General features: G+C 36.8%; 1 protein-coding gene across 1 annotated transcript in view; it reads right to left on the bottom strand.

The window, feature by feature from the left end:
* The window catches only part of DNAJC1 (DnaJ heat shock protein family (Hsp40) member C1), a 111,150-nt gene that overhangs the window by 36,692 nt on the left and 52,742 nt on the right, over positions 1–21,716 (bottom strand). Inside the window, exons 7-8 of the mRNA XM_075705952.1 lie at positions 15,301–15,391; positions 5,278–5,444 (exon numbers count right to left, since the gene is read on the bottom strand). Coding sequence (XP_075562067.1) covers positions 5,278–5,444; positions 15,301–15,391 — 258 coding nt within the window. The remainder of the gene's footprint in view (positions 1–5,277; positions 5,445–15,300; positions 15,392–21,716) is intronic.

The raw sequence follows: 21,716 nt of genomic DNA, 5'->3' as shown, positions 1-21,716 counted from the left end.
TTCAGTTCTGTAATCAATCCTGAATATTATCTGAATTATCTCCCAATAGCTCACTTTCTTTTAATATTCAGTTCTAAGTAGAGAGTAACAACAGAGCAAGACAAGCCCCTCATGGACATGAACTTAGTGCGTTCTCAAACTAAGACAAAAGAATAACTTTACTATGCTACAAGCATGTTTCCAGCCAGCTACGTAACGTTATGAAAAACAGGAAAACACTCCTTTTCTACATCCCTTGCCTAAGAAGGAAGCAGTTTTCTCCTCTATAGCCTGTTCCTTACCTACTTCAATACTTAAACCCTATGGAAACAGTAATCAACAGTACATTAACAGCTTCCATATCATATTCAGACACCAGACAGAAAAAACCCAAACGTTCCTAAGCAACTATCAATAAAAATTAGTAGACAAATCAAAAAACACACTGGTACTCCAAATTGCATTTTATATTATTTTCCATGTACTTTTACATCACTGCTATTTCATTTTGAACTGATGGTTAGGTCACTTAGTAGGGTGACAGTGGCATACATTTTTTTTCCTTCTTAAAAAGGACAATGTCTGCTCTTCAGTAAGGATGATACTTTAAATGAATTCTGGGGTGACAACTAGCCTACAAAGTCTTCTGAATTTGAGACTAAAACTTTACCTCCCCATTAGAGATGGTAATTCTAATTTCCAAGCAATTTTCATTAGCCCTTACTTTCAAGATCATCTTCAATAAACATTGAAGCAAATTACTCATTTTATTCCAAAGCTATCCCCAGATCATGATTAATCTTAATTCCAGCCTCTCTGCCCAATTCCTCTTGACCTATTTCTTTACATCAACATTTATCTTTTTCTTCTATGCAGTTACAATATCCAACAGCTTAACTTTTGTCAAGTTGCACTTTATTCCTATGCCTCCTGACTTATCAGACATATTAAAAAGATCAGTAAAAACTTATGTCTTTCCAGGCTACCAAGAAAACTCCTGATTTTTTTTTTTTGGCAGCCAAGGACACTGGCCTCTGAAACCACCAATTTTAAATCCATCAAACCCTTAACAGAAAAACAAATATCCTTTTTTCTTTACAAATACAGAACTCCAGTTATCGTCAATAATTAGTAATATCTATTTTACGAAGAAAATTCTCATTTTATTTTTCTGCAGTGCCAAAGCCACACTCTTGCTCTACAAATAAAATGTAGAGCTCTTATGTAAGCTTAATGAAACAATGGTGAGTCAGATACTTCTGAAAGCCATTATCTTCTCCATGTTGGCAAAACTACTTTACAGAACTATTCAGTCTATGATAACGTTACTTCCTTGATGAATATCTGTCAGAAAAATATCCAGATTCCTGTTGCAGATGGAACAATAAAAATCTTGATTTTTCTTTTATACAGCTTTGATGCATCTAAATTCATAACCTTACACTTCCAAATTCACTCTTCCAAAGCGCATAAATGTACTCTTCCAAACTGGAAGAAACATTAGTAAACAGCTTACAGGACCTGAGCCCACAGCTTTCAAAAAAAAAAACCAAAACCAAAAACAAAACAAAAACAACAACAACAAAAAAAAAAACCAAAACCAAGCCACACCAAAAACCAAACCCAAAAATGAAAGGAACCTAAGCATTCAAATATCATCATGTATCTTTAAAAAAAAACAAAAATCCCAGGGACATGTCTTCAACCTAACAACTGAACATAATCTAAATTTTTATAAAACCGGGCACTCTGCATGGTACAGCACTTCTAAAACACTAGTCCATGGATTACAGACACCTCCTAAAGTACAAATGTCAACAGTGCAAAGCTGTTCATGAACAATATGAAATTAATTGTAATCACCTACACTCAGGATTACCAACACCAGGGACAGCAGCTCCACTTCCTTATTTCTGGATACATGACATAGTAACATAATATTTTATCAAGCTACTTTGATCTTTCCACATGGATGACTGCTCTCAAGCCTGGGTGACTGTACATACTCCACACCCCTGAGCGACCATGGAAGAAAAGGGGGGGGAAAAAGCTAACAAGCTTTCCTATGAGTGAAGCATGACAATCCCAAGAAAAAGTCTGATGGCAAAATGATTTGTGGAAGAGTAACTTGTTCCAAGACAAGCAGAACTGAGAGGTGAATGCTACAGACCACTTGCATGCCCAAGCAGAAGAGAGAAATAGAAAAGGGATGTTGTCCCAGTTCACCTCTATGATATGTAGTGGAGGAAAATACACACTTCTAAAATGGAAAACATGTCGAATGACAGGAACAATTCACTTGTGGTACAACCATTTTCCCAGTGTGCTTATTACAAATCATATGACACAGACATTCTCATATTGACATACAAATGGCTCCTACAAGCTACTAGAGACAGTAACATATATTCTCCATTTCTTTGTACAGTTTATGAATCCGTTTCTCTCCACTACTGTATTAAATATTGATGTTGCACTGCAGTAACATATTAGCTGTCAAGGAAAGGAAGCACATCTCATCACAGTTTGTTCAGGTCAAACACTCTACCCAGACAGTATCATAGAATGCTTTGGGTTGGAAGGGGCCTTTAGAGATCATCTAGCCCAACCCCCCTGCAGTGAGCAGGGACAGCTTTAACCAGATCAGGTTGCTCAGAGCCCCGTCCAACCTGACCTGGAATGTTGCCAGGGATGGGGCCTTCACTACCTCTCTGGGCAACCCGTCCCAGTGCTTCACCACCCTCATTATAAAAAAATTTCTTCCTTATATCCAGTCTAAATCTATCCTCCTTTAGTTTAAAACCCATTACTCCATGTCCTGTCACAACAGGCGTTGCTAAAAAGATTGGCCCTATCTTTCCTATAGGCCCCCTTTAAGTACTAAAAGGCTGCAATAAGGTCTCCCCGCAGCCTTCTCTTCTCCAGGCTGAACACCACCAACTCTCTCAGCCTGTCCTCGTAGGAGAGGTGCTCCAGCCCTCTGATCATTTTTGTGGCCCTCTTCTGGAACCGCTCCAGCAGGTCTATGTCCTTCCTGTGCTGAGGGCTCCAGAGCTGGACGCAGGACTCCACGTGAGGTCTCATGAGAGTGGAGTAGAGGCAGAATCACCTCCCTCGACCTGCTGGCCACGCTTCTTTTGATGCAGCCCAGGCTACAGTTGGCTTTCTGGGCTGCAAGCGCACATTGTTGACTCATGTCCAGCTTTTCATCCACCAGTACCCCCAAGTCCTTCTCTGCAGCGCTGCTCTCAATCCTTTCCTCCCCCAGCCTGCATTGATTATCAGGGGTTGCCCTGACCCAGGTGACCCAGGACCTTGCACTTGGCCTTGTTGAACCTCATGAGGTTCACACAGGCATACCTCTCCAGCTTGTCCAGGTCCCTTTGGATGACATCTCGTCCTTCTGGTGTGTCAGCTGCACCACTCAGCTTGGTGTCATCTGCAAACTTGCTGAGGGTACACTCGATCCCACTGTGTCATTGATGAACGTATTAAACAGCACTGGTCCCAGTACGGACCCCTGAGTATACCTGCAAATTGTCTACTTGTCCCTAAAATGTTAACCCCATTTGTAACAAAATATAATTAAAAAAATAAACTCATGAATCAAAGTGATGAGATGCAATACTGAACTTCTAGATGTAAGCATAGAAAAACAAGTTACTTACCTTTTAATAACAGTTCTTTGGTATGTTTCAGTTTCTGTGACTCCTGTTTCTGAAAGGATGTACCTACTACTTGTTCCCTTAGCAGCGACTCTGAAGACACAACTTCTATATACTCTGTATAGGAGGTGCAAAATTATAGATGGAATAGGCCCAGTCTTACCCAATTCCTTCATTTTCATGGAAATCCAAGGAAAGACTCAATTTCCATCAGAGGGGAAGGTGAATTTGGGGATGCAGATAGTCAAGCATGGAACCAACCCAAGCTACTGTAAACAAACATACATCTTTTCTCCTTCAACCATTTGCCCACACAGCCTGGTAACCAAAGCTGGTTCACAGAGATGCAACTAACAGGAATCCAATCCACACATGCTTCTTGAGTTAAGGTAAACAAAGCAATGATTGTACATATGCTCTTAACTCCCAGGCAACTCATCTACAGAATTAAGTACCTGACTTCTTACTTTCTCTAAGTGCATGAAAATGAGCTCCAGTGTTTGAGGATTCAGAGTGTCAACCCCTTACACAGAAGTCAAAAGCTAAACATGTTTGCAGAATGGATTTGTTACAGAAATATAAAAGTAAACATAATGCAGATGTACTAAATAATACAGAAAGATAAAGTAACAGCAAGAGAAAATCGGCAGCTGGGAAGTCATGAAGCTTAGGAATCCAATAGTGGTAGATAGGTTACGCAAAATTCAAATTATTTTAGTAAAAATTTTAGGTCTGGCTAAAAATGGGAGGCAGTATTTTTCACAAGCTTGAAAACAACTAGGGAGTAAGCAAATCTGCAGCACAGAGGAATCAAACAAATGACAGCAGGAACTTCTTTCACTATTTTGATGCTGAAGTCAACGTGTTGCCCTAACCCCACTCCAAACACACCACTCTTCTCATCCCAGTCTTCCAGGCAAGGCAGATTTTCAAGTCAGGAGACCAATTTATAACATTTCTTCTGTCACCTGTGTATCTCAGTTCTAAGATGAAAACTATACATTTTCAAGCCAGTATGTTTTAATAAAATTTACCAGAAGATAATTACACTAACTGCCACTAAGAACCCTTACCTCTAAAGTAGCAAGAACCTTAACAATAGGCCTAAGTTGAATTGTTAGGGCTTTTCCCTCAGTTGGATGAAATGCACAAAGTACATAAGCAGTTCCATAATCAAAGGATACTACACCTGGATATTAAGAACCAAAGGTTTCTTCTTTCTTTTTCCCTTTTAATTTTTTTTTTTTAAATAGAGAAGAATCTATTCTTGCAAGCAAAATGTTATTAACTGCAATTAAGAGAAAGAACCGAGCCTCATACAGCTTGACAGCATTATGTTCTACTAATTGCTAGTAAACAAGAATAGTACTTATATTAGAAACCACAGAGACCTTTCAGATATTTTAATCAACGACATCCTATTATAACAACATTTCCAGTATCATTACACAAATTACATTGAACATCGATATAATCTTTTCCGTTATGTCTCTGCCTGACAATTAATACTTCTCTAGACTTCAACAGTGTATGAATATTGTGATGGTATACACACATTATTTCATTTTCTTAAGAGGCAAGCAAAGAAATCAACATTTAAAATATATAACAATATGAAAGATTTTGAACTTACCTTCTTTTTTTGTGTTCTGTTCCTGCCTCCCAACCAGTCATCCATCTGTTCCTCAATCTCTTCAATTGAAGCTCCATGATCATATGATGGTACGTACGCACTTGACTCCAGAACCGTGTATACAGGGAATTCTGATTTTGGTTTCTTGACTTTAGGCTTCTTCTCCTCTATAAAAAAGTAAAAAAGATGAAGGAGAAGTAATGCTACTAATACTGCAGAGAAGTATAATTCAGAAGCAGGCTTAGCTCCTCAACTCTTAATGCTATATGAAAATTTCCACTGAGAAAGGGGCTTCAATTTCTTTGTTAAAAAGAGAATTCAGAGTTTTGCATAATAATTATATTTTTATGAAAAGTACATAGCAACACACACACACTTAGCCCCTCTTCTATTTGAACTATACCTTAAAGGGCTAAATGAGGAGCCCCTCAAAGACACAGTTAGCTCTTGTCACTGCTACACCACCTGGTAATTAAGATTAGTACAGGCAAAAGCATAGGGAGTTGTTAAAAGATTTCAAAAGTCCAGCTGGCTTCAAAGAAACTGGCAAAGGTAGAAAGGTGAGTTTTAGACAATTTTGTATTGCTTTATGGTCAGCTGTGCTGAGTAGAAGCTTCTGAGTGAGTAGACAGCTTCTCTGTTCTCAGATTTCTGTAACTACAAATAGCTCTGTTCTAGCAGTTACACATTTAGGAAGATTTAAATGTTGGACCTCATTTCTCAAACTGATCACTGTTTTCTGCTCTCTGTCCTTCAAATGGTATTAAATGGGAGCAGCAAACTTAAGGGAAGGAGGGACAACAACAACCTCAACCCCAGCAACTGAAAACATATCCTCTATATAAGATGATCTCAAAAGAAAGATGTAAGATTGATTGAAAGTTGCCAGAACTTTAAGAAAGACAAGAGCATGAGGATCAGAAAAAGAAGCTTGAACACTCAGAAAGCATCCAGAAACCTCAGGTATGCCAAGTGGGACTCTCTTGTTTTTTCCTCATTGTTTTAAAAACATGCTGTATTCACAATAACTGAATAACTCCTAAGGATGCTATTAAATGGAAAGAGCTGATCTGATGGCTGGCTGCAGCCAAAAGGGAAAAGTTCTACTCTGCCTCCACCTTTCCACTCTCCACTGTGTGCTTATGTGCTCCTCTTGCTTCTATTTGTGCTTCAACAGTCATCCAACCACTTAGCAAACTAATTCAATTCACTAATCAACCTAGTAGAAAATTACTCCTTTACACTCAAACGAAAAGAAAGAATGCAAGTTGTTTAAAAGTGGTGGGCAAGGAAAAGGAGAACCACACTTCTCAGCAGCAGTGGGCCATTAGATCAGCTTGTCTGCCTTTGCAACCACGCCCTAATACTTTTCTGAGCACCAGGGGAGAAATACCTGTTTTTCATTAAAACCTTCTTAAAAAAAAAAAAAAAATAATCCTAAAGAGGACAGAAGGACTGTTGCCTACAGACTCTGATGCAGAATTCCTTTTCCTACCAGTGTATGTGCAGGAACAGAACAGTGAAAGGACTACATAGACTTGATAAACTCCTAGGAACTGAATACTTAAGAAAACAATAAATGGAGAGAAAACTGTTTCATGACACCTTTCAGAAGTCCAAAAAGAACAGATACAGATGTTGAAAGTTAACACAATGACTAACGACCTTTTAAATTTTTAAACGTACATTGTTCAGAGACCTCTGTGAAAAATCTCTAACTTTGCTTGTAATTGTCAAATTATACTCAATAAATGAAGTATTAAGTAAAAACTTGCATTTGGATTTTTTTTAGCATCCTTCTACAGGTATGCATAGTAAATATAATTAAATGACATACAGTCCCAAAAAAACAAAACTAAAAAAAGGCCCAAAAATGTTAACCAGCATTTCTCTCATTGTTCAGATGTTATTAAAGACAATACTGTTGCGAAATTTTTTGTCTATTTCAAAAGGTAATTTTTATAACCAAATCACATACATTAACCATTATCCCATTTTTCTCCATAGTTGCTACATGTAATAGCTTCTGGACTCAAGAGTTAAGATTTGCAAGGATAAGTAACAATGGCTTCACCAGCTATTTACTGCACACACAGATACTGGCAAAAATACTCTAGGAAGTTACCATAAATGACAGTTTCCACTACTGTATTTCAGTCCTGCAAAATAATCAAGCACACTGCATGTGTTCACTTGGAATTACTTAACAGTGGAGACATCGAGACAGTTGGATTTTCTTGTATCTTGCACCCCATCAGCTACTGTTTGTTAATCTTCCCCTCTCAAAATATGCAAATAGTTAAAGCCTGAATGCATCTAAATAGCCTCTAAAAATGAAGAGCCTAGCCTGCAAATAGGTCATCTAGGCTCTTTCTGTAGTTTTAGAACAAATTCTGTAACAGTATTTCCAGAAGGCACTGCACCCCACTTTAAAATGAGGTATCAAAGACCGTGTCTAGGCTTTCTTCAGGAACTAAGTGAGAGAGGAAGACCTAACATAGGTAAGACATCCTACTGTTTGCTGACTATCAAAGGAACAAGAAATCCTGCCTAGACGGCTGTACAACCTCAAACAAGCGCTCAACCAGAATTTAAAAAAAAGGTCTCTACTGTCTCCCGTGCATATACAAAAAGATGAAGGAGTTCAGCATATCCCTTACTTACCACAATGGCTGTCATATTGAATTAAAGAAAATAAACAGAATTGAAGTCACAGAACCTTTGACATAGAGCTCCCAATAACCCATTGAGAACAGTTTCACCTCAGAATTTTCAAAAACCACTTTTTAGAGTAGAAAAGCACATAAAATGGTATAATGGTAAAATCGTAAAGGATTTTAGATAGGGGACATTCAGAAGTTATGTTCAGGGGTAATGATGTACACTATGAAGCCTCAACTTAAGGTAGCCAAGCAATCTTGTTATTTCAGGCAAAGATGTAGAAAGCAAAACGGATCACTGAAACAGAAGTCCACAGCAGATACCTAGGAAGAAAACCTCTCTCTTTCCATGCTATCTTTTCATTATCAGCAATTCAACCGGCAGCCCAAAAGACACTTCTGACCTGACCTGGTGCCTTCCCCTGAAAAGAATAAGGATCAGGTTTTCCCAACAGCAGACGATGCCTAGACAGCCGAATCCTACATCTGCTAAGGCTTGACAGACAGCCAGGAAGCTGGTGCTGCTGCCACCACCACAACCTCAAGCAAGGATGTGTTCGATGGTGCTGACAGTAGCAACAACTGCAGCTGTGATTCAGAGTTTTGAAACGTGACTGTTGCCTTAATGCTTAGTGTCATATTCAAATGGTGCTGGGTTTAGCCTTATGTGGCCACCCACTATAACAGAACATGCTTTTAAAATGCATTTTTCTCCTCCAGTCTCGAATATTGTTCTAATATTGTTGCGTACAAACCTAACTGAAATGCAGGAAAAACATACAGAAAAATATTTCAGAGGTTCCTTCCAGTTTTGTGACAGCCTACTCACTGTCCACTGGAGATGCAATCAGACGGCTATGCCCTATGCAGGCACCAATATCCAGCAGACCTTAACTACGACCAGAGTTACTGGTGCTCACACAACTAAATGCAGTGGGGAGAAACAGTCTTGGTGAAACCAGACTTCAGGCTCAACAGGGTAAATGAATAGCTTACTCTCACACTACTATTTTCTGGGAACATTATGTATTTTAATTGCCAAATTACAGTGTAGTGACTTTTTTAGTTTACTAAATAGAATTAAAAAACCAGGCAATAGTAGAAAGTGAATGGATAATCCAGAATCATAAGCACTATGGAAATTGTTTGATATCTACAACTTCAATGTAAAATGATCAGTATTTTACATGAGTTATGACTTTTACAGAGTTCTAGTCCTTCTGTAGCAGAAGTTTTGTTTTATCATTTGCTGAATTCATACACCAAGGATATTAATTTTCTACGAGCAATTTCCACCTTTAAGAATTATCACGTGTTTTACCAGAAGACTAAATTTGACTGCATATTTAACAACTTAGAGTTAAAAAAAGAGAGATATAATTTGTCCCCTATGTTTGAACAGCATATAAACACACCCAGCACTGGGATCCCTAGACTTTAACAGATAACAATAGCTAACTGTTAGCTAGTTAAACTCTCTTACCTGTACAGTACTTTATGTTTCTAAAGGTCTCCAAAACTATTCCAGTACTGGCTACACATTTTCCTAGTTTATGGTGTCATGATCTGGGTTTTGAAGTTTGATTAATTACTTGCACATAATCAGACACTTTGACCTTCCTCGTTAGTCCTTCCACCTTGTTACTACATTAATTTTATCGGTGGCAGAATTAATAGTATCTGGCTAATGGTTATTTGCTTTAAGATAGATCAGCTGTCATTTTTAGAAGATAAGGAATCAGCTAGCATTTTGGATCGAGTGCCATGTAACGTAACAGCAGTGCTTTTCTATAATAAATATCAGAGGTCCATATTTTAAAGTTTTTTAAAAAAGTATATACTGATTTTACCTGCCAGTTGATGTAAATGTGAAGAATTCAGAGAATTTTTCACAGAAAAAATGACCGCTTCATATAGAAAGAAAGAAAACAAAACCAAGTGCTGAACTTCTGCAGAGAATGTATGATGCATCAAGCTAGATCTCCCTCTCTCTGCAGGGCTTCTAAGCTTTAAGCATGAACAAGAATTCATAAAATTCACAGAAAATATGGCCAAAAAGAGACAGTGATGTCTTCAAAATCACAGAAAGAAAAGGGACAGACTGACTGGTATCTCATGCATTGATAAGCAACAAATATGATCACATGCAGAGGTAGGCAGCAAACATCTTTTTAGCAAGTCAGTAAGATATTGCATTGAGATCTCCTTTTCTTTCAATATTGTTCACTTACCTACTTAACTATGAAAGACAACGAAAGCATTTACAGCATTAAAATTTGTTTAAAACATGACAAGAGAAATATTCACTTATATGTACAGCAACACAGTCAGATAGAATACAATAGACCCAAAAGTCTGGAAAAAAATTGTACTAAGGTTTTGACAGTCTATTGAAAAAATGGAGCAAACTATGTTCAATATTAATGCAAATATGGGGCAAACACTCATTTGTTTAAAAAATATACATTTCTGTAGTCATAATAAAGCCAATGGGATTATATGAACGCATCACGAGTTGGAGACAGGTATACATCTGCTGGACTGAAACCTAGAAGCTAGTTTATTTTTGAGCAAACTGACTAAAAACATGCTCAGTGATGAGTATATCCTCAACTACAAAAAACTTCTCACAAGCTGCAGGGTTTGATGTCTTTAATCTTTTTCTCTGAGTATCTACCCTTCCCAAAACTTCCTGTTCCCCCAGAATACCTCATCCCCATAATATGAAAGGGTTAGAAATAAACCTCCATTATTTGAGAGCTAATTTGCCTTCCAACAAACACGTAATGAAACATGCATGCCTCTTTCAATTGAACATCATGACACTGTATGTTAGTGCAATATTTTCCATTAAAATCTGAAGCAAGTTTTCTAGGGAGAGGCGTCACATAGCCTAGTTGAAACAATTGGAAAAAGCACATGAGCTTGCGAGTTCAAAATCCTTTCAGCGGGCCTGCCAAAACAATCAGTGAAACGGATGATACTTAGTTTGCCATAATTAGGCTTCAGAGGTAACAATTAAGTGATCAGAACATTCACACCCACACCAACCAAAAAAGCATGCATTATATGAATCAATTTTCTCTGAACCTGCCTGTCAGCAAATCATTACTGAGCAGGCATGTGAACATTGCATTTTGGCAGGAATTAATACTAAACACAGTTATCCAAAATATTTGTCAATTATTTGGAAGTAAATGTAAAGTCACCTTCCATATAGTGCTAGATTACATAAATTTGGTCAAAATGGTTTACAGTGAAGAGGAAAGTACAGGAAGAAGTAGGAACATGGACTGTCTGGTAGGTTGGGACCAATCAAATCAAGAACATTTTTGAAAATTACACAGTTAAGGACCTTATGCCATATCTGCACTTATGAGGGACTGTGTGCAAGGAACCTTTGATGTAAGAGCTTGCAGTTACGGTGGACTAGCGATCTGAAACAAGCTATCAGAGCAAGGGGAACTAAGGTAATCTGTAAATAGAACAGTAATAATAGAAGAAAAGTGATTTTATAATCAGAATATGATAAACATTAGAAGACTATATACAAACCCAGGGTCCAATACTTACAGCTACACTGGAAAACTAAATAGAGTACAGAAAATCCACAGACATTAAGGGCTAAAGAAATGCTTTATATAAAGAAAACCTGCAGATAAATAAGACTTCTTTTTTTTAAGCACAGAAAAATGCTAATAACAAACAACTGAAAGCTAAAGCTAGAGAAATCCATACTGAAATTAAGATACAAATATATAACAGTAAAATTAATTGTCTGAACAAACCACGAAGAACAGAAGGCATCTCAAGGTATTCTGATCAATATCGTATCTTGCGTAACAAGATGCTAAAAGCTAAAGTGCATCACTGGTACAAGTCAAACAAGACAAGCCATGAGAATCAGTATTTTTCACTGATTTTTGTCTGTAAGGGTCTGAAATAAACACATTCTACTAAATGATCTAGTGATGTCTTCTATCCCTAAGTTTCGTGAAACAATATAAAAAGCTACCCAAGCAACACGCTACATTCCAAGCTGTCTGGAAAGGGAGAACCACCAAGCCTAACCAAACTTAATCAAACATATTAAAGGTTTCACTACTGCTCTGGATTTTTCACAGCAGGCACTCAGGTAAGACATGTCTTACTGTGAAGCCCTATAGAGAGCTAGAAATACCACTACAGATACCATCATAAAGCCCCAATACAGAAAGAAGGTTAGTAATGCAGCCATAGGGCTACTAACTTTGTATTTTAGTTAAAGCTTGAATGATGGGGGTGAGGAAAAAACCCCCAAAACTAAGTCCTGTTCAACATGGTTTATAACTAGAAGCAAAATCATTTCTTGCCATGGGTTGTTCCAGGCACCTTGTACATCAGGGCAAGAATTCTGGATTTAAAAATGCAAATATGTTTGTTAACTGAGATGCCAGTGAAGAGTCTACCTGCAGTATCTAGCAGGCACTATTTCTTTAAAAAGGCATATTTTAAAAATAAATTTAAGTCTTCATATTGAAGGTCAGGGAAAACAAACATAAGAAGAACAGAAAGTAAGAGAACTACCGAGGCTAAGCATAAGAAAGAAAAATAGATGCATTTTCCCCCAAAACGGACACGGTTGAAAGAAGTACTCCATGCAAGAAGAGAATCAGTAGAGGTGCTAGAATTTGTCTTGATTACTATTCAAGCCTTGTGATTTAAGTTTAAAAACTGGCAGAGTCATCTGTCCTGACAATGTATGCCTAAGTCTTCTCAGTTTAATGACTACTCAGTTCAGTTAATACAGACTCTATTTTACATCCCATGAATATGAAGAACAGGGCTATCTATTGTTACAGAATCATTCCCTGATGCAGGGATTACATGCAGTGTGACACTACAGGAAAAGTTAACAGAAAGTTTATTAATTAAAGCACTTTCATTTTAAAATGAATTTTGTGTTCTGGTATCTAAACGTGAAAAGGGCATCAGAAAATGTAAGACAAACCATTTATATTTTCATATGTAAAATACCCAGTTATCTGTAATTCCATACAAACCTGCATTTCCTATAAACATAAGGTCTATATTGTAAATTGCTATATTTTTATAAGGTAAAGTTGCCATATTTTACTAAGGTAGTAACAACAGTTTTGAATGGATTGAGAAGTGATAAGAAACACTGCAAAAGTGCCAGAAAAATAAATCAAAATTGTGCATAATATTGACCTACCAAGAAATTACTTTTTCACACTGTACCAAATATAGCACTTTAACGACATCTCAATACTGTCCTCTCTTTCCTACTTTGCAAATTATGTTTTCCTTCTCCAGTACCCTTCTTTGGTTTTAGTTCAGGCCACCTACAGAATACCACACATTTTCAGCAGGAAAGCAACTACTGCTAAGAGGCATGAGATACATTTACTCAGATAGATGGAACTGCTATTATGAACTCGCATTCCATGGATGGTCTCTAAAATTAAGAAGAATGGGGGCAAACAAAATGCACATTTGGTGATTTAGAACCTTTCTATGCTAATTGTGAAGTGACAATGCAGAACAATGTAATGAAATGAGCAAATTTAACAGATGCTTTGCATACAAGCTTCTGGAAAAAATAATGTAATTTTTTTTTTTTTTTTGGCCTACAGTAACACAGATGCATCTCTTGTTCTTCTCCTGGGAGTCTTATTTCTTTTAAAAAAGTTAACTGACAGCTCATTCTGCTGCCCAGCGATAGCACTGCTATGGCCAACCAAATTAATTCCATGCCAAATTTCAAACTCTGCTAATTACAGGTGGTGACTCTCAATGCTTCCTCTTGCTCCCTGCCAGCAAGCCTACCAAGGGAGAGCAGGATGCCAACCAGTGAGACTGGTGAGGTCTGGACCCTGCTCGCACAAGTGACATCGGGTCACCAGGCAGACACGGGGGGTCACACGCCATGTCGCACCCAACAGCATGACAGGGGTCAGGGTGGTGCTTCTCTCAGAGGTCAGGGGTGACCTGGAGGGGGAAGAGTGCCAAACCCACAACTCTCCCGTGTGGGCACTGCTACTGGAGGTAACAGAAAAAGTGACTCCAGGTGACACCTGGCAGAGGACAAATACTGAAAAGTTCATATGTGGTCTTTCAGTGAAACACAGGAACATGCACATGACAATTTTAATGACTTTATACTTTCACTTGCACTTCTGTTTTCAAAAACTAGTCCTTTTAAAACAGCAGTTCACAGATTTCAATGAAGAATGTATGCCAGCTATTTTGAATAATGGCAATACGTTACTATCTGACAATTTAACAAGTTTTTAATAACCTGAGTCAAGACCCTTTTTAAGGGCCCATTTTGTGGTAGGTATCTCAAACATAATGGCAGGCCTGCCTAACAAGCATTAAATGCACTATTTTGCTAGATTTGGCCTGGGTCCACGATGCTTGCTGAGGTGCTGAATGTTATCCATTTTCTCAAAATAGGCTCAGCTACAGATAAGTTAGGAATTATCGCTGAAACTGGATCTCTTTGCTGATTTTACAAAATTAAGCTATTTTGTAAATACAAATAATGCAGCTGTATTTTAAGTGCCTAAAGGCTTATGCATACTCCAAGCTAGTAAATTATTACAGAGCACTCAATGCACTTGTCAGAATAAAGGAACTTAAAAGCATGCACGTAAGTACAGTAAATAAAGCAAGCATGCACATACAAACACAGACAAAAAAACTTTTAAAATTGTCTTCAGAAGAGGGTAGGTTTAATCATTGGCAAAGGCAAATAACTGAAAGAAGAAAAGGAAGAGTTACCTATAATTATTCTGAATACTTTATTAAGGGAAATGCCAATTGCCTTCTCTGGTCTTTTATAAGAGTGTAAAGACTTCAAGGCATTTATTTCAACAATAGCATGAATCCATCTCCAAAGCCTGCATCCATGCTTTTGGAAATTCAAATCATGTTCAATTTCTATCACAAAAATCAACACAACATGCACAAAAGAATTATGAAACATAATATTTAAAAAAAATATTTACAGACAAAGAGAATACAAGAATGCTCAAAATGCAAGAGGTCACTTCTGAAAATGTATACTTCATGATCTATACATTGGAGACTTCCCTCTCCTGCAAAGCAACATTTCTAGCAAAGTATGCTTTTGTTGCTACTGTGTAACTATCACCTGAATTTTATGCTTCTACAGGAACAAACCAGCAGCCTACTGCAAAATTAGTCACAAAATTAAAAGCTTATTTAACAGCAGTACAGAAATACATAAAGCACATATTTTAGAAGATTATAAAAATGTTTGTTCACATACATCCTGTGTAGGACATAGGTATATCATATTACATCTTTGTTTATTAAGACAGTGGTAAAAACTCACTCTGAAGTGTTTCAAGTTCAGCCTTAGCCAGGGCATCTTCTTTCGCCTTCATTTTTGTTTCTTTATATTCTACATATAATTGTCTGGCATCCTTTAAGAAAACGTTGCAATGGCATTAGCATCCTTATACAAACAAGTTACTGCAATGGCTCTGTTTTAAGTTCTCAATTAATCTCACAAAAAAATTTAAGATACATTTGTTTCCTTGGGTTACAGTAATTTTCAGTATAGAAAGTATTTGTTTAGAATGTAGAATTTTTGTGTAATAAAGGTTCAAATGTAATAGCGTTGATATTATAGACTATGATGCTCATTGACAACCTGAAAAACAAAATGGTTAGAAAAACATTTCTGATCACTACCTACAGCTTTGTGAGACACAATGTACCCACTTTGCTCACATCAGCAATCTGGAAGTTCAAGGAAGAAAGAAAAGTTTTTAATTATAGTGCATGCAGGGACAAAGGCAATTGCTAGGTAGCAGTTGTTTTAGTGTGAACTCATTATGGTAACACTAACTGCATGTTCCAAAACCCAACTTGTTCCCCCAGCCTTTTTTTTTTTTTTTTTTTAAACCAACTTCTACACACTATTAAAGTGTTGAAAATATATATTAAGTTTTTTCTCAAAGGATTAGATTAGATTCTAATCTGAAATCTATTTGGCAAATTTACACATAAAACTGTAAGTCCCATCACAAATCTCACAGTAAGTTACACATTTCCAAAATCTGATGAATTAGTAATTACAGATTTGCACTGAAAGCTTCCCGATGTGAACAAACAGACTGCTGAAGTAAGAGGTATGGAGAGTTTGCTTACTCTCACTTACCAGTTTAAGAGATTTCTATACTCATTCGAAAACAATGATTCTATAATAGAAATGCTGCAATAGACAAATTACTATTTATAATTTCCAAGCATACAGAACATCTATTTTATTAAATCAAAATTAATTATAGTATTAGAGAAGCCTAATTTTAATTCTGTATAGACAAAAATAATTTTATTCTTGTTATTACATTAACAGTCCCACTTTTTACATATAAAGGCTGATTTATATTTTAGTGTAGAATGTACTGTAAAACATCAGTAAAGATTTTTATAATTTCAACTATAATCCCATACACTTGAACAAAACCTGGTCTCATTAAAAATGAAATAAGACATCTTAATAAATTTTGAAAATAAAAAGTGAGTTAAGCAGTGATTATTGCTGCCTCTAATGGTAGAAGTAATCCAAAAACATTGCTTCCTGCAAAGATACTACGACAACAGTTGTTCTTTGCATTATACTGGCATCTACCCCTTCACAGATACTTGAGGGAGGTGGGACAACACAGGACAGAATCACAATCCAGCTCTGAGCAGAACTTCGTAATGTTTTGGAGACATCTCACCAATACAAGTTAGCGTGCCTGAAGAACAACTCTGACGAATTTCCACAAAAGACCAGTAAGGTTTCATCTCCTTCCAAAATACCTCTTCTTACTCTTTTATTTGTCTTTACATTTGGGTATGGGAAATGGGAAGTTACACTTCTCTGCCAGGTTTATGTAGGAGATCACGGCACACAGAAGAAATTTTAAAGACTTTACATAACTTTTTGCTGCTGGAACATAGCAGATAAGAGCATCTCACATGCTTACAGTTTTGGTTTTGGGGATGGGAAGGAGGCAGGGTTTGGTGGTTTTAGTAGAATTAGGGCTAAAAAATGTGTAGGTACAGGAGGACTACCGTTAACAGCAGATAGGAAGCCTTTGAGGAAACAGTTTATATGTTATAACATTGAATGACAAAATTAGGATCAGCACTGGTTCTCTTTTTGGTTTACCTGAAATATGAACTCCCTACCACATATGGAAACTTTCCTTGTACTCTCCAGATTTGGACTATTTGCATCATTAATAAACAGAAACAGACATAAATGTAATGGTTAACTTCTGCTATAAGTTTGAGACATTTGGGTTGCATGGCATACACAGGACTCAGACATACTAATAACCAAAAAATGCTTTTGTTTAAGGCTATGATTTCAAAATGCCTACAATTAACCAGCATTTAAATTTAACCCATTTGACACTGAAAGCCAATATTTGATGCTAAATTCTGGTGTAAAATCCATTATTGCTTGTGGGATCTCCAGACAGCAGGCACTAGGGGGTAACTGTCAATCTCTCCAGCATGTCAATCACAGAACAATTGGAAATGTGGCTCAGATGAAAATGAGACACAATAGCTGAACAACAAAGAAAACTAGTCAGAAGCACGTAAATGAAATTTAGCATTGTTGCTTTATAGATATAAAATGGATTATCACTGCAAATGGAGTAATATCCAGGTAACAAAGGCAACGTTAGTCTTATCTTATTAATAACAGTTTATTACGGTGGATACCATAATCACAAAAAAAGGGGAGACTGCATATTTTGAAGCACACAAAAATGTATAAATTAAAGCAAAGAAAAAAACAACAAAAAATTTAATCAAAATGGATTTTGAAGATTTAAAAATCAAATCCTTCCCACAAAAGCCTAAGAAATGGCTCTACAGGTTGTAAAGAGAAATTAAGAGACATACCCGAGTAAAGATTTTAGCCACAGACACAAACTATATGGGTATTAGACCTTATAAGTCAAAATGAAAGAAACACTGGAACACAGTTTAAAATAGCAAGTTCTTTGACGAAAACTTCTGCCTTAACATAAATAAGCACATTTGAATTTGCTCCTCATTAGTTTTCAATAGTATCAGTCTAAACAGGAATATTTGTTTTTAAGCATATTCAGTTTTGGTAGTAAGAGTATTTCAAAATAGATTTATGTTCAGAATTTTTACTTTTCCAAAGGGATACATTTAAGCAGTCTTTTTGCCTCAATACAAACATTTTAGGGCTCTAAAAACACTGGCAATATAGATGCAGCCTCTTCCAATATAATGCTCCTTCCCTGAGATTCAGTAATGACTTTTCTTTTAGAGGATCTTTTCCCAGCTCAAGATATGCACATCAAAATTTTATACCTGATGCATACTTCACCTTCAATAGGTAATAAATATAAGAAAAGCAACATTTTTGTCCTTCCCAGGGTGGAAAGGGACAGAGGAAAGACACACAAATACAAAGCTTGGAACTTTTCTAACGAAAAGCTCCACTTACCTAATCAGAAATATTTTGTTCTCATTTGCAGGAGTTTGAGAAGTTTTCAAAAAAAAGAACATCAACACAACACATTACTTCACCATCAAAGCAGTACTAGCATGTAGTTAAGCAAAAAGAAAAATGAAGAGCGCTAATATATGCTGGTTTATTATACTATGATTTCAACTATATACTTTCCAAGAAGGAACAGAATGAAAAGAGTGTATTAGAAATGCAAAATTCTGCTATTAGTATTTCTAAATTATATTTCAACTCCCATGTATAGGAAGTTCTTGTGATTACCCTCATATTTAATCGAAAATTTCAAAAAGTGTTGCAGAAGAAAAATAAAATTGAAAAACACTTCATTAACATATTTTCAATATTTTAACCACAATTAAGAACCAAGAACATTGAAAAAATCTTGTATTTCAGTTCCTCTTGGTATCAGTATTGTCTTGTGTCAATAAATTTGAGATTGCCAAAACAAAGCTGCACTTGAGTTATGCAGAAATACAGAAATTCTTGACACTGGACTTTTAAGGGTTTTTTTTCTTTGTTTGTTTGGGGTATTTGTGTCTGGGGTTCTGGCTGGGGTTTTTTATTTTGTTTGGTTGGTTTGTTTGGTGGTTGTTTTTAAATCAACAGACACAGTATTTATTCAAACTGTACTAATTCTGGAACTAAACCCTCCAGTTCTGAGTAAGGCTCAGCCACTCCAGCCTCTCCTCAACTTTTGGGGAGGGTGATGAGGTTTTATTGGTTTGTTTGCTTTGTGGTTTGGGGTTTTTTTTTTCCTCTCAAGTTAATCTTCCTGGCTTTCTGGTCTACCTCAGAAAGACTAGAGATTAGGAGAAATAAGGCAAGCATTAGAAACAACTTGCTGTATTGGCCATATGTGAACCTTCATTACAGATTTTACAATAGAATCAGCTTCACATTTTACTTCTCTGGGTGAAGGACCAATACAAACAAAACGCATCCCCTCAGAATTTACAGTTAACTGGAAACTTTCCCACAAGCACACTTAGTATCAGTATATTGAAATAATCTTCTTTTCATTAATTCTTATTAAGTCAATCTATAGACTTAAAGAGAAATATTTGTATGAAGTTCTTGAACTAATTTTTTGTCTTTTTGAGTACACTGTTCTTGTACAATTTGTACAAAACACGAGAGAGAAAAAGGAGTCAAATTAAAATTACCGTAATATCTGACCTTCAATATGCTATTTCTATGCAATAAAAATGCCAGCCATTATACCACAGCAAAAACACTCTTTTGATGGGTTTATAAACTAGTGATATCAATGTGTTACTGTAAGAAATAATGTAAAAAAAAAAGTTAAATATAAATCATAATGTTTCTCTTTGGCATTTTTACATGTTTACTCAAAAGCAAAGTAGTAAATAAATAGGAATTGCATTACTTCCCCCTTTGTAATCAGAAAATCGTGTTTCAACCTTGGAATAACACCAGGTGTGGCCAGGCTCTTCAGCTGCGTACAGCCTGTGGGCAGTTGAAGCGTGGTTCCCAAGCCTCGGATGCACGGGGTGACCAGCAGCAGGCTGTGCTAATGCAGTATCTGCTGGGCATTCCACAGCCACACCGGTGACACAAAGGCAGCCAGAAGGGGAACTGAGGCACATGCTGTGAGGCCTCCCTGGGACCTACTCACACCCCGTGAGGCTTCACACCACAACACACCCGTACCATTAACTGAGAGCCAGTATCACCTCATACTCATGAGCTACTCTTAGAGCTACACTCCTCTAACATTTGTGCTGGGGTATGCAGGCATACAGTAAATGATTTGAAGGAGCAGAACAAAACTGCCACAGAACAACAGGCAATTAAGGGCAAATTTCTTTAGTGTCTTACACTTACTTAAAACTTCTAGTATGCAGGAAAGCACATTTTGTCTCCAGAGCCTCAGACAGTACCCTGTTAGATGCAAATTATTTTTGCTCACTTGCATACACCCAGAATACTTGTTTTACCACCTACTCTCCTCTGACCTGCTTCTAAGCTTCTAATTGACCTCAGGGTCAAGAGCTTCATCCCTACTTTGGTTCTCCCAACAGCTGCGAAATAGCAAGAAACAGAGCAAATGGGCAATCACTCGTGCCACACATCCTGCAATTGCTCGATCCCCACAACTTGTACCAACATTGGTGCTGTACAGTAAGTTGGGACATGTCAAAAACCTGTAAAGCTGGGAATTAAGGAGATATTTAACTTTAGCAACTTGAATAAATCCCTTTAAAAAAAAAAAATCTTTTTTTAAGGCATACGTTATTAAATGCAATAAATTTTATTTTAATCTCACATTATTATGATTTTATATAAAGTCATATGTGAAAACAAAAAACAACCTACACAAATGTTTGCTGACCTAATCAAATCTTGCTTAAAAGCTAACTTTGCCAAAGGAGATGCCCTGCTGGCAAAGCCTCTTGAGGTTAATGACACACTGCCAATCCATTTAAGGCCAAAGCTGAACCATCCCTAAACAGGTGTTGAAATGTAATCATGGATTAAAAGAAAACCTGAGGAAAAAATGCCAAGAAATTAAACACCTCTGGGTCACTAGTTTGAATCTATTCCAGGCTACTAAATCAGCTACAGTAATTACCATCTGGTAGTCTACATAAAAATAAATTACTGGCCTTTTTGTTTTAATTCACTTCGTGCTACACAAAGGTCTTTATAAACAAAAGTTTCAATTGTAATTGAAAGCTTTGTTGATAATCTCACTAGGTTATACCCAGTGCAACTACGTATTGAGCTTGAACTGCCCTCTCATTACTGGCGAGCCACCAGAAGTTCTTCCAACAGTTCACTGCTAGGGTGTATGCACTACAGCTACACTATTATAGAAGATAACAGGAAACTTTATTTTCTTAACAAGAATCCATTTCTGTCCGAAACAAATAAAAATGCTCTCTGCTTCATTACACTCAGGACAACCGCAGGCTCGTAATTTAACTAATAAAAAACATCTCCTAGTGCTGACTGGCATTAATGAAGCTGGTATAAAAATAAAGACATACATTGCTAAGCTTCACATCAAGGTGGAGGAAAAGTAGTTGACAGGAACACTAACAAACAGTCCTATCCTCAGTTTTCTGAGGGAAATATTTTGTGAAGAATAATTAACAACATTTTTAAGAAAGATGGCCAAGTCGTATGTCTGCACATCCAAAGAAAAAGCTCTGTAGTCAGCTGTTTTGGGAATAAACTGCAATTTACATATGACTGTTCTCCCACAAAAGTAT

Source organism: Pelecanus crispus, chromosome 2 (genome assembly GCF_030463565.1).
Source record: "Pelecanus crispus isolate bPelCri1 chromosome 2, bPelCri1.pri, whole genome shotgun sequence".
Taxonomy (NCBI): Eukaryota; Metazoa; Chordata; class Aves; order Pelecaniformes; family Pelecanidae; genus Pelecanus; species Pelecanus crispus.
Note: the sequence above shows the minus strand (reverse complement) of the source record. Positions and strands in the feature narration are given on the sequence as shown.